Below are 13170 nucleotides of genomic sequence, written 5' to 3'. Positions count from 1 at the left end.
CCCAAATGGTGGTTTCCATACGAGAAGTATGCACGCTTAGCGCTTTTTTACCTTTTTTTTAAAAAGGTTAGTTTGTATACAATTAAAGTCCGAATTACATGGAATTTAACTTGGCGCCAATTGTTGATATCAAATCTTTTATATGAATGATACGTATCATTAAAGTTATTAAGTAAATAACAAGAAACAGTACCATTTGTGTTTTATTTTTTAATTTGATAGATAGAATTTTTATACCTAGACCGAGCATTCGATCTGGCATGAAGCTAACTAGTTGACAGAGAAACTGTGCGACAAAGAGCTATCGTTGTGTATGTTCCTCTCTTTTCCTCTAAAGCAACGGTGTCAACTCCTGATGACATCTCGATCATAAAGCATATAATATTCTAAATAATGTCTTCCATATAAAATATATATCTATATTTTATAAATATTTTTGTTATACCTAGACCGAGCATTCGATATCTGGCATGAAGCTAACTAGTTGACAGAGAAACTGTGCGACAAAGAGCTATCGTTGTGTATGTTCCTCTTTTTTCCTCTAAAGCAACGGTGTCAACTCCTGATGACATTTTTGTTATACCTAGACCGAGCATTCGATATCTGACATGAAGCTAATAAATTACTGACCTCGTTAAGTTGGTTTAAAACTATCTCCTAGAAGCGCATAGTTAGGGCGCACAATAGAAAGACTAAAAAATTAGGAATAAATAAAATAAAGAATCAGGAGACGCGGTAGTGTCTCCGGCCATGTTAAAAAAAAACTACTTCAAGATTAATGAAAATGAAATGAGAAACACTACAAGTCTCTTATCCCGCACCACCAAAGTCCATTTTTGGAGGTTGCATAACTACTAAAATATAAAAAATTTTGAATTGGACGCAACATATCCTGAAGGCGGCATCGCCACGACTAATTTGAGCTCAAAAAAATGAAAATCGGTCAAGCCGTTCTAGACATATGAGCGGTCAAAAAGTGATGATTTCGTGAGAAATGAAGTAACGTCTCCTTCTTCTTCTTCTTCTCTGTCCGCTTTCAAGGCCATATTAATAATTTTAATATCCTCCCTCACCTTTCACTCACACCTACACCAACTTCGACCCACTCTTCCCCCTCCTCCCTCTCCACCCCCTCCCCCACCCCCCACCCTCACCACCCGCTTTTTCGTCGTATTTCATCCTCTTTCGTTATATTAATTATTTTAACGTCCTCTCAACTTTCACTCACACCTCCCCCAACTTCGATCCACTCCACCCCCTCCCTCACTAACGTTCCTCCACCCCCACTCTCACCCCTAACACCTTTCTCTTTTTCGTCCTATCTCACTCTCTTTCGTCTTCTCTCACCCCCTTCCGTCCTCTCTCATCCTCGCCTGCTGATAGTGTCCGATGGTCACTAAGGGTCCTGACCTTGACAATGTGAGTCGGAGTCATTTTAATTTTTTGGGATAGCTTTGTAACGTGTGATGGATGAATGGTACAACCTTCCGAAGGATGTTCGGTGTGATGACCTTCGTAATGTGTGGGAGGGTCAGGGTCGTCGGAGGTGAAATGTTCATTTTTATTTTAATATCTTCTTAATGAGTAGCGGTCGCCTGCTGAAAGTGTTCGATGGTCACTCAGGGTCGTGACCTTGACAATATGAGTCAAGGCCATTTTTATTTTTTTGCATAGCTTTGTAACGCGTGATGGGTGATTGCTACTTTCTTTCGAAGGTTGTTCGGTGTAATGACCATTCCTAATGTGTGGGAGGATCAATGTCACAGGTGGTGAACTGTCCATTTTTACTTTAATATCTTCTTAATGGGCAGCGATCGCCTACTGAAAGTGTCCGATGGTCGTTCAGGGTCGTGACCTTGACAATATGAGTCAGGGTCATTTTAATTTTTTTGGATAACTTTGCAACGCGTGATGGGTGACTGCTACAACCTTCCGAAGGCTGTTCGGTGAGATGACCTTCGTAATGTGTGGGAGGGTCAGGGTCATCGGAGGTGAACTGTTCATTTTTATTTTAATATCTTCCTAATGAGCAGCGGTCGCCTGCTGAAAGTATCCAATGGTCACTCAGGGTCGCGACCTTGACAATATGAGTCAGGGCCATTTTAATTTTTTTGCATAGCTTTGTAACGCGTGATGGGTGGCTGCTACAATCTTTCGAAGGTTGTTCGGTATGATGACCTTCGTAATGTGTGGGAGGATCAGGGTCATCGGAGGTGAACTGTTCATTTTTATTTTAATATCTTCTTAATGGGCAGCGTTTTATCCAAATATATTTGTATAAAAAATGCAGGGATGGGAGGTAAACTAACGCCGTAAATTTTATCATTTATAAAAACAACTTGCTAATGACTTTATAGCAACGATAACTGACTATACTAATTTTGTGCTAAGCTTGGAAAAGTCAATTTGAGAGGTAATTCTTTCGATATATTGCTATGAATAATAAAAATTTATTATCGAATAACTTTATGATATTTCAAAGAGTATCATCAAGAAAAAAATCTCTATGTCAAAGATCGTGTTAAAATCGGAGAGACGAAGAAAATATGATTATGTTCTCACGAGAATGGGCGATGTAGGGGCCCATTCTTTATTTTCAGTATATATATATGTATATATTCATAGAATATTATAAATTCATTCTGTTGCAATTGAAATAAATATGTAACGTATGGTATAAATATTTATTATAATTATATAAACAGTTACATATATACTATTAAATAAAATGTATATGTACAGAATATATATTTATATACATATATTTATTGTATATTTATATATGTGTATACCATATATTTCAATTTTTTCTAACTGTATTGCATAAATTGTAGCTTATAGAAAGTTACGTGATAAAAATCGAAAATATATATAATGCATATATATATATATACATTTGTGATACTTGCATTACTAGAAAGCTACTCCGTATATCTGTACTCTGAAAAGTAGGTGATATCCCAAAAAAATCATAAAAATGAAAAGTCAGGCCATGTTCAAAAAAAGATCCTCAAAAATTTAAACCTTTAAAAATTCAAATGATTATCTAAAATAATATATTACCATGAAAAGTAACTGATATATTATTAATAAACGTGCCAGTTCAAAGTGAACATACATAAAGTGTATATTATCTAAATTTAATAATATATTACCATGAAAAGTAACTTGTATGTTATTCAAGGTGCAAATTCAAAACAAACATACATATATAGTAAGTAAAATAGATTACAATTTGATTCTAGAAAATAAGTCGATATGTATGTTATTATTCTTAGTGAACAAAAAATAAAAGTCGTTTATTGAGATTTGATTTGAAATTTATACTAGCCCGTACGATGAAAAATAATTGCTTGTAATTCCAGAGTATCAATTTGTTAATGACTCGGAAAAAGAACATGGCGGCCTGCTCTCAAAAAACTTTGATGAGTTTCTCGGTGTCCACTTAGAAATAATGTCGAAGCTTTTACAGAGTAATTATTACAACACTTGAAGTACGAAAAGTATTACATTAGAATCGTATTTTCAAAAGCTCTATAACGAAATGAATATATATTACGTTAAATAATCAATAACTTTTTAAATGTACAGCTTCTTTGTACTTGACCTGAGAACTTCTTATTTATGAATTTTGGGTTTAATTAGTATTTACTCGTTTCAGGTAATAAGGCAACGTTTTTTTTATCAATAAATTACTCACTGAAAATACGGCATAACAAACTCAAAATCCGAAGTTGATACAAAAATTCGAAGTTTTACTAAAGGAAGATGGGAGGCTTTTAATCTAAACAATTTTCATAATTCTTTTATTTCAATTATTTATTTTCATCCCTCGAAAGCAGGCCGCCATGTTCTTTTTCCGAGTCATTAACAAATTGATACTCTGGAATTACAAGCAATTATTTTTCATCGTACGGGCTAGTATAAATTTCAAATCAAATCTCAATAAACGACTTTTATTTTTTGTTCACTAAGAATAATAACATACATATCGACTTATTTTCTAGAATCAAATTGTAATCTATTTTACTTACTATATATGTATGTTTGTTTTGAATTTGCACCTTGAATAACATACAAGTTACTTTTCATGGTAATATATTATTAAATTTAGATAATATACACTTTATGTATGTTCACTTTGAACTGGCACGTTTATTAATAATATATCAGTTACTTTTCATGGTAATATATTATTTTAGATAATCATTTGAATTTTTAAAGGTTTAAATTTTTGAGGATCTTTTTTTGAACATGGCCTGACTTTTCATTTTTATGATTTTTTTGGGATAAACAATTTAACCTATCAAAAATCGGATACATTGGAGTATATGATTTCTGATATGTCATACCTTTAACATTTCATATGTTTAACATTTTCGGTAAATAACAAGATAGATTAATACTAGGGTAGCACTCGGGCGGAAATCTGAACATAATCCTAAAGGAAATTAATTAAATCTCCAAATGAATACACAAAACAGTCAGCATTGTCCCTGTATGTATACATGATTTCCGATCCGCAGGAATTCATTTTCCTATGTCCCATTGAGCGGAACTTGCGGGTGCGGAATCAATGGCTGCGTTCAGCAGACTCAACAGTTTTGCAACCGTTTTATGATTCTTCGCTGAGATTGGACTATTCCTTTAAAACTAAAAGTATAAACCAATCAGCGCGACGAATAAAACAGTTGCAAAATTGCTGAGTCTGCTGAACTCAACCAATGCAAGCCGCTATTCCGGTAGATCTAAAGCAGAGAATTGAATTTTACTGCGTCTGCTTACATCGCAATATTTCGTTGCTGTGACCAACTTCTTAACCTGAATACAAATGTGGTCACAGTTCCTCAACGACAATCTCGATTTAATTACGTGAAAATATATCGATTAAAAGTATTTTTATCAATATTTTTTGAGGTAACCGGAACCCAATATCGCACTTATTCAACTCCTCCGCGATTGTGTGACCGTAGGTCTGTTCGCGTTGCTTGCACTTTTGGCACTCAACATCTTCGCTTTCTCTCTTTTTAAAGCAAAATATGTATTTATCTCATTTTAAGTGCAAAAATATTTGGGGATTTCATGTAACGCGAACACATCTCGTAATGTGTAGAATGTGTAAAATCTCTCTGCAAAATGTAGAATGTGTAAAATGTGCAGAACCGTCGCAGCGCTTGCAACGCTCGCTGACCAGAGAGAATCAAGGGAAAGTGGAGCGGATAGTGTTAAACGGGAAGCACTTGCATAACGCATAACACGTAATGCATAAGAAAATGGACCAATCAAAATCCTTCCATTCCATTAAATAAAGAACTCTGATTGATTGGATTTTTTATGTCTTATGTGTTATGCATTATGCATAAGAAAATGAGCCAATCAAAGTCTGTTCGGCATTCATGCAATTATTTAGTTTAGTTATATCGCCTCATAGGGAATCGATGAATTTCGATTATCGACTCGTTTGGCGATACGGGCGCCGCGGATTATCGACCGCACTATCTACAATCTTTTTCTTCCTTCTCCTCTTAATGGCCGTCCATCGTCGTTGTCGCGTGTGCGTGTCTCGTCTTATTGTTGTATCGCCGGGCCAATTGCTATTTCCCCGCGAATCTGTTTGTGCACACGCTCGCTCCTTACTGAGTTTTTTCAGTCAATAAAGTATTTTAAAGCAGGGAGAACATCAATTTTCTCGACCCCCCGAAGCCCCCTCGAAGCAATCTACCGCGGAACGCTTGGGCAGTGTTGCAAGGCCGTGCCATTGCAATTCAGCAAGGTGCGCGGTACGACGTAACAAAGTTTTGGTCCTTCGAGCCGGATATTATCAAATATCTGGCCTCGGTGAAGCGAGTGAGGCAGCATTGGCGAAACGCATTACGAGTGAAGCGGCCGCAAGGCTCGTGTCTGAGTATCCAGGACGCGGCCCGGCTCATTGCATCACATCCTGGCCATTTCATCGAGTCGAACCTGACGTCGCAGCAGCGGCGGCGCGCAACGCAATCAGGGCAGCCTCGGGACTTGCGTCTAAGCATTCCGAACGCGGCCTGGCTCATCGCAACACACAGAGGCGGAACGTGAGGCAGCGTCGACAGCGAGTGGAATCTTACTAGAGCCAGAGGCATCATTCAACGCCCCCGCGGCCACCGGAAGATCGTCTCCACAACGCTGCTCGTGACCGCAGGGTTTCATCGGCATCACACATTATTTCATCGCGGACGTGACGAGGTAAGGGAGGCCATTTCTGCCGTTGCCAACCCGGTCCGTCACACCGCGTGCGTTACGTGCGTTCATGATTCGAACAAGATGGTCGACCAATCAGAGGCCGCGTCTCTCAAGCGCCAGCGCACGACCATAAAGGCATCATGTACGCGTATTAGAACGTATGTAGACACTATCACCGCCATTACATCGTCAGTAATCATTCAACTAGAAGAGCGTAAGATAAAGCTCGAATATTATTGGTCGCAATACTATGACGTGCAATCGCGATTAGAATCATTTGACGAGGCCGAGGGTGCAGATCGAGGCGGTTTTGAGGAAGCATTTTATGCGTTATCTTCCAGGATCCGCGAGCTGGTTGCACCCTCGCCGACATCGCGAGCGTCCGCATCATCTATTTCCTCTTCAAATGCTCGGGATTCAGATCGTGGAACGCACATCCGACTTCCTAAGTTAAATTTACCAACATTCACGGGTAAATATGATGAATGGTTGCCGTTTTACGATACATTCAATGCCGCGATCCACTCCAACACCTCTCTTTCCGATACTCAGCGATTTCAATATTTACGGGCGTCCCTCACCGGCGATGCGAGTGCCGTAATCAGTTCATTAGAACTTTCAGACGCTAATTATGATGTCGCGTGGTCAATTCTCAAGGACCGTTATGACAACAAGCGCGTAATCATTCAAAGCCACGTCAAGGCCATATTGGATCTGCCGTTGATGTCCAAGGAGAATTCGGTCGATCTTAGAAAAATATCTGACGGTACCTCAAAACACTTGCACGCCCTTCAGGCTTTAAAACGTCCCATCGCGCATTGGGACGATATTCTCATTTCAATTCTAACCTCTAAATTGGATTCGCTCACGATTCGCGAATGGGAAAATTCTCTAACAGGCAACGAACTGCCAACCTTGAAGCAGCTGGTAGACTTCATTGCTCATCGATCTCAGGTGCTCGAGGCCACCGCAAGGGCCAGCACCGCTCTCGCGAGAAAGGCTGAGTCGAAATCGCAGCCATCAGCCAAGCGGGCATCTTCATGCGCAGCCACCGTCAAACCCAGGTGCCACTTTTGCCAAGGCGATCATGCTATTTATTATTGTAAGAAATTCGTGGCGCTTCCGGTCTCGCAGAGGGCCGTGGAAATTCGCAGTCGCAAGCTCTGTGCAAATTGCTTGCGTTCATCTTCTCACGCTTCGAACAAATGTACTTCCGGTCAATGCAAGGTTTGTCATGCGAAGCATAACACACTTCTCCACATGCCTGCTGCCGCGGACGCATCTACCGACAAGGAGGCTACAGCTAAGGCGGACGCGCCTTCTTCAATACTGGCTACGCACACCTCAGGTTCCGTTAGCAATGAGCAAGTTATGCTATCAACAGCAGTGGTGTACGTTTGCGATAACGAGGGCTCAGATAGGGCTTGCCGGGCATTGTTAGACTGCGGATCCCAAGCCAATTTCATATCCAGAAAATTGGTGCAAGATCTCGGTTTAAAAACGCGCCCGCTGAATGTCTCCATTTCTGGCGTCAACGGTACGGTAGCTACGTCTCATCACGTTACGCAAATCAAATTACAATCGCGAGTCAGTTCGTACACCGCGGTCATAGAATGCATTATAGTTGATCAAGTCACTGACAAAATTCCCGCGGTTTCGACAGCACGTGACATTTTTAAATTTCCGCGAAACATTCGCTTAGCCGATCCGCGATTCAACATATCGTCGGATATTGATCTTTTAATCGGAGTTGAACTGTTTTGGAGTTTAATTTGCGTTGGTCAGGTCAAGTCGTCGGACGACCATCCAACTCTTCAGAAAACGCGATTAGGTTGGATCCTGGCGGGTCGCTTGGGCGCTGTTACCGCGGCCATTTCAAAGGTCCATTCCTTTCATGCATCCATAAGCAATGCTGAATTACACGAGCATGTTAGCCGCGCATGGCAGATGGAAAACATATCCTCAGGTTCAGATCGTTACACAATGGAGGAAGGCATCTGCGAACGTCATTTTATGGACAACGTATCTCAGAATTCTCAGGGCAGATATACGGTCAAGCTCCCTATCAAAGAGCATGCACTAGGTAAGATCGGCGATTCGCGTGACGCGGCCCTGAAGCGCTTGAAGAGAATCGAGAGGCGATTCAAGCGTGACCCAGCACTCAAAATTCAATATGCAGAATTTGTCAAGGAGTACATATCCCTAGGGCACATGCGACGGTTGGAACCCCCTATCACAGAGGAGCCAGCATCATTCTATCTCCCTCATCACTGTGTGTTTAAAATCGTTGGCCAGACATCAAAAATCCGAGTCGTCTTTGATGCCTCGTGTCGCAGCACCACGGGCGTGTCGTTGAATGATGTTCTTCTAGTGGGCCCAAATGTCCAACAGGACTTAATTTCGATTTTGTTGCGGTTTCGGTATTTTTTATATGTTATCACTGCCGACATTATAAAAATGTACCGGCAAATTTCAATGCATCCCTCTCAGACGCGGTTACAGAGAATTCTTTGGCGCGACGATCCGTCTATGAATGTCGATACATACGAACTCACCACCGTCACTTATGGAACGGCTTCGGCGTCATTTCTGGCTACCAGATGTCTAAAGCACTTGGCTGAGCAACACGCGTTTCAATTTCCGCGCGGTTCAGCATGCGTCCTTCGCAATTTTTATGTCGATGAAATGCTCGCTGGGGCGGATGCCATTGACGAGTTGAAGTTAATCCGTGACGAGACCAATCAGCTGTTGAAACTAGGAGCGTTCGAATTAAGCAAATGGGCCTCGAACACCCCTGAGCTATTAGAAGCAGATAATCGTGACTGTGACCCAGTCGAGATTAAGGACAAACCCACGGACTCATACATTCTCGGTATGCAGTGGAATCATTGCTACGACACATTCCAATTCTCTTCCATTCGGACACAAACATAGTATCAAAGCGGACCATTCTCTCTCAAGTCGCTAAATGGTTCGATCCTCTCGGCCTTCTGGGGCCAATCATCGTTGTTGCAAGGCTCATTTTGCAAGATCTGTGGCAATTGTCCATCCAATGGGACGAGTCCGTTCCTCAGGATATTCACACTCGTTGGATTGCGTTCAGGGCACAAATGGAAACATTGAATCAATTAAGAATTCCCCGATGCGTCAAGTCAGAATTCAATCAGCTGAGCTTGGAAATACATGGATTTTGTGACGCCAGCGAGCGCGCATTCGGAGCCTGCATATACCTTCGCACCGAGCTCGAGCACAATGAATATCGCTCCACATTGTTATGTTCGAAATCTCGCGTCGCACCTCTTAGGGCTGTCTCCTTGCCACGATTGGAATTATCAGCTGCTTTATTGTTGGCGCGTTTAATCGATAAGGTTAAAAATTCACTAGAATGTTCCCAATGCCCGATCTATCTTTGGTCAGATTCGACAATAGCACTGAATTGGATCACCTCCCCATCTCGGCGGTGGTCAACTTTCGTGGCAAATCGGGTGGGTGAGATTCAACGCCTTACGGAGATCGGACATTGGCGGCATATCACATCGGCCCACAACCCTGCCGACATATTATCGCGGAGACTAGCTCCCGGCGAGCTAATCAATGCTGAGAGTTGGTGGAGTGGACCTAATTTTTTAAAACGGGATGAGCAACACTGGCCACCCAGTGTATTCGTGCGTTTGGAAAACGATCTTCCCGAGCAAAGGAAACTCCATGTGACCGCTTCCATCTCCTATCCATGCGTTGTCAGTGGTCTACTAAATAAGTATTCCAATTTGGATAAAATATGCCGTATCATAGCGTATTGTCTGCGATTGTCAAAGGCACACCGTGCACACGCGGTATCTGACTTCGTGTCTCCCGTTGAAATTTCTGCCGCTCTAATTTGTATTTGCAAGGCGGTACAACGACGATCATTCCATAGTGAGTATCAAGCGTTAGATAAGAACGGCGTTATAAATACTTCGAGTAGTATCCTATCATTATCCCCCTTCTTAGACAGGGATGGCCTGATTCGGGTCGGCGGGAGACTAAAAAACTCGAATCTTTCATTCGATGCATGCCACCCAGCGCTACTACCGCGCAAGCATATATTAACCCAGCGAGTCATTGAACGCGAGCACCTACGAAACTTGCACGCCGGTTTGCAAGCCACGATGGCCTTCGTCCGACAGCGGTTTTGGCCGTTGTCCTTGCGATCCACCACGCGGGGAATAATACAAAAATGTACAGTTTGTTTCAAGGCTAAACCTAAGTGTTCGGAAGCGGTCATGGGCTTCTTGCCGGCAAGCCGGGTTAATGTTTCCAGACCATTCTCTCACTGTGGTGTGGATTATGCCGGACCTCTCCTGTTGCGTGAGGGAAGGCGTCGTAACTCACGAAATCACAAGTCGTATCTCTCAATCTTTGTATGCTTCGCCACGAAGGCGGTCCACCTAGAGCTAGTAAGTAACCTTACGTCTGAGGCGTTTATTGCCGCTTTCAAGCGATTCATTTCACGCAGGGGCAAACCCTTGCATATGTACTCAGACAACGGGACCACTTTCGTGGGCGCACAAAGACAAATACAAGAATTGTACGACGTCTATAATGATCCACAAGTTCAATCCGAAATCAAATATTTTTTACGCGATTCGGGGATTTCATGGAGTTTCATCCCGCCTAATGCCCCCCATTTCGGGGGCTTGTGGGAAGCGGCCGTGAAATCTGCAAAGTATCATATAGCCCGGATTGTGGGCAAGGCGCATCTGACCTTTGAAGAAATGCAGACAACTCTTTGCGAGATAGAAGCGATACTTAATTCGCGCCCCCTCGCGCCTTTAAGCACCGATCCTAACGACTTAGCGTATTTAAGCCCGGGACATTTTTTGGTTGGCACGGCGTTGAATGGTCTTCCTTGCTCGGACTTGAGTAACGTTAGCGAAAATAGGTTGTTAAGATGCCAACGAGTGGAGCAAATCCGGCAGCACTTTTGGAGCAGGTGGAGTAATGAATACCTCCACACTCTTCAAGCACGAACCAAATGGATGGTCAACAAAGGGAATCAGTTGTCAGTTGGCCAACCCGTTCTCATGAGGCAACAAGGTGTGGCCCCGCTGCAATGGGCGATGGGGCGAGTGCAGGAGGTACATCCCGGCCCTGACGGGATCACACGTACCGCTACGATTAAGACTGCCAAGGGTCTCTACGTGCGGCCACTCTCCAAGCTAGCGATACTACCTATTGCGTGCTAGTCAATTTTCTTATCTGATTGTTTAGTTTAAGTATGTTCATCATGTACTATTGTTTGTTAAGCCTTGCGCACTATTGGTTTAAGAATGACTTATTAGTTTGTCCGTTTCAGTTCGTTTATTTAAATATTGATTTACGCCCGTTGTTTTAATATATGATCGCGATCGGGTTGCCTTTGAGCAATTCCAGACTATGTCACGCCAACGAATTCATATTTTGTACGTTATTTTGAAAGCTAGTCCTTTCAAGGGGGGCGGCGTGTTCGGCATTCATGCAATTATTTAGTTTAGTTATATCGCCTCATAGGGAATCGATGAATTTCGATTATCGACTCGTTTGGCGATACGGGCGCCGCGGATTATCGACCGCACTATCTACAATCTTTTTCTTCCTTCTCTTAATGGCCGTCCATCGTCGTTGTCGCGTGTGCGTGTCTCGTCTTATTGTTGTATCGCCGGGCCAATTGCTATTTCCCCGCGAATCTGTTTGTGCACACGCTCGCTCCTTACTGAGTTTTTTCAGTCAATAAAGTATTTTAAAGCAGGGAGAATATCAATTTTCTCGACCAAGCCCCCTCGAAGCAATCTACCGCGGAAAGCTTGGGCAGTGTTGCAAGGCCGTGCCATTGCAATTCAGCAAGGTGCGCGGTACGACGTAACAAAGTTCTTTATGTCCTTCCTTTCTATAAAATAAACTCTGATTGGTTGATTTTCTTATACTTCATGTTTTATACGTTACGTTATGCAAGAGTCTTGCTCTTTTCTGATTGGTTCCGCTATTTTTCCTCTTACTTCCGCAAATATGCATGTGTGGCATGTACGTATATGTAACACAAAACTAGTGCAGTACAATACTAGTGTGTGCAGCACCGTATGTTCCATCACGCTTCTACCATATGTCTTACTCACTCTAACGAATGGAGGATAAATGAGGTTAAATGGCGGCTTCCGCTGAATCCGCTCCACCGCTCCACTTTCTCTTGATTCTCTCTGGCGCTGATCATATGTGATGTGACCATGTATTGTTAGCGCCACATTTGCTTCTTGCGCCAAAAATTCCAAAAGGACATTAATCCCCACCACTCTGTAACGGCGACGACGACGTCGATGATGACGTTTCTTAATTTTTTCTTAATAACAATTTCAGATGCGTCGCAATTGTGTCTTGGGCTTTAAGGCCGCAGCACATACTTTTGCATAATGCATAACGCATAATACATAAGCGAATTAACTAATCAGAAGAAGGATAGATATCCTTCCTCTCATTCCATGAAAAGAAGAATTTCAATTGGTTGATTCCTTTATGCACTATGCATTATACGTTACGCAAGAGTCTGTGCTACGACCATTAGTGCACCGTGTGCACCAGTTCAAAGAGTGCAGTAATATAGAACAGACCTAGACTGTGTTCCAAAATTTACTGCCAGTGCTGAAAATCTACAGTTTACATCACATGCACTATAGATTTTCATTACTGACAGAAGATTTTGGAACAGCCCTAATATCACGTTGATAATCATATTCAAAAGACGCGAAACTATCATCGTGTTTCATGACCCGTGAAAACAAAAATGTCCGACGTAGGTGAAGATATGTAAGTAAAGCTAATAACCAAATTTTATATATTTATTTTAATTAATACATTAGTTATTTTGTATATATTTTTTTCTATACTCTTTCAGATCCATGAATATGGACGATGCTAAGGACTTGGAGATAGCGGCCCTGA

General features: G+C 42.0%; 1 protein-coding gene across 1 annotated transcript; it reads left to right on the top strand.

Moving 5' to 3' along the window:
- The first annotated feature begins 6300 nt into the window (after window positions 1-6300).
- Window positions 6301-11444, top strand: LOC108731376 (uncharacterized). The gene is made up of 2 exons (XM_018461676.1): window positions 6301-9091; window positions 9181-11444. Exons 1-2 carry the CDS (start codon window positions 6301-6303, stop codon window positions 11442-11444), a joined length of 5055 nt encoding a protein of 1684 aa, XP_018317178.1.
- The last annotated feature ends 1726 nt before the right edge of the window (window positions 11445-13170 follow it).

The sequence above is a fragment of the Mycetomoellerius zeteki genome, unplaced genomic scaffold (genome assembly GCF_001594055.1).
Source record: "Mycetomoellerius zeteki isolate Tzet28-1 unplaced genomic scaffold, Tzet1.0 scaffold1259, whole genome shotgun sequence".
Classification (NCBI taxonomy): Eukaryota; Metazoa; Arthropoda; class Insecta; order Hymenoptera; family Formicidae; genus Mycetomoellerius; species Mycetomoellerius zeteki.
This window is presented reverse-complemented; position numbering and strand designations above follow the sequence as displayed.

What these genes read in the sequence shown, in the direction of transcription:
- LOC108731376 (XM_018461676.1), top strand. Translation starts at nt 6,301, where the DNA reads ATGGTCGACCAATCAGAGGCCGCGTCTCTCAAGCGCCAGCGCACGACC. An exon ending in CACGGACTCATACATTCTCG is followed by an intron (nt 9,092 to 9,180) that starts GTATGCAGTGGA and finishes TTCTCTCTCAAG; the next exon opens with TCGCTAAATGGTTCGATCCT.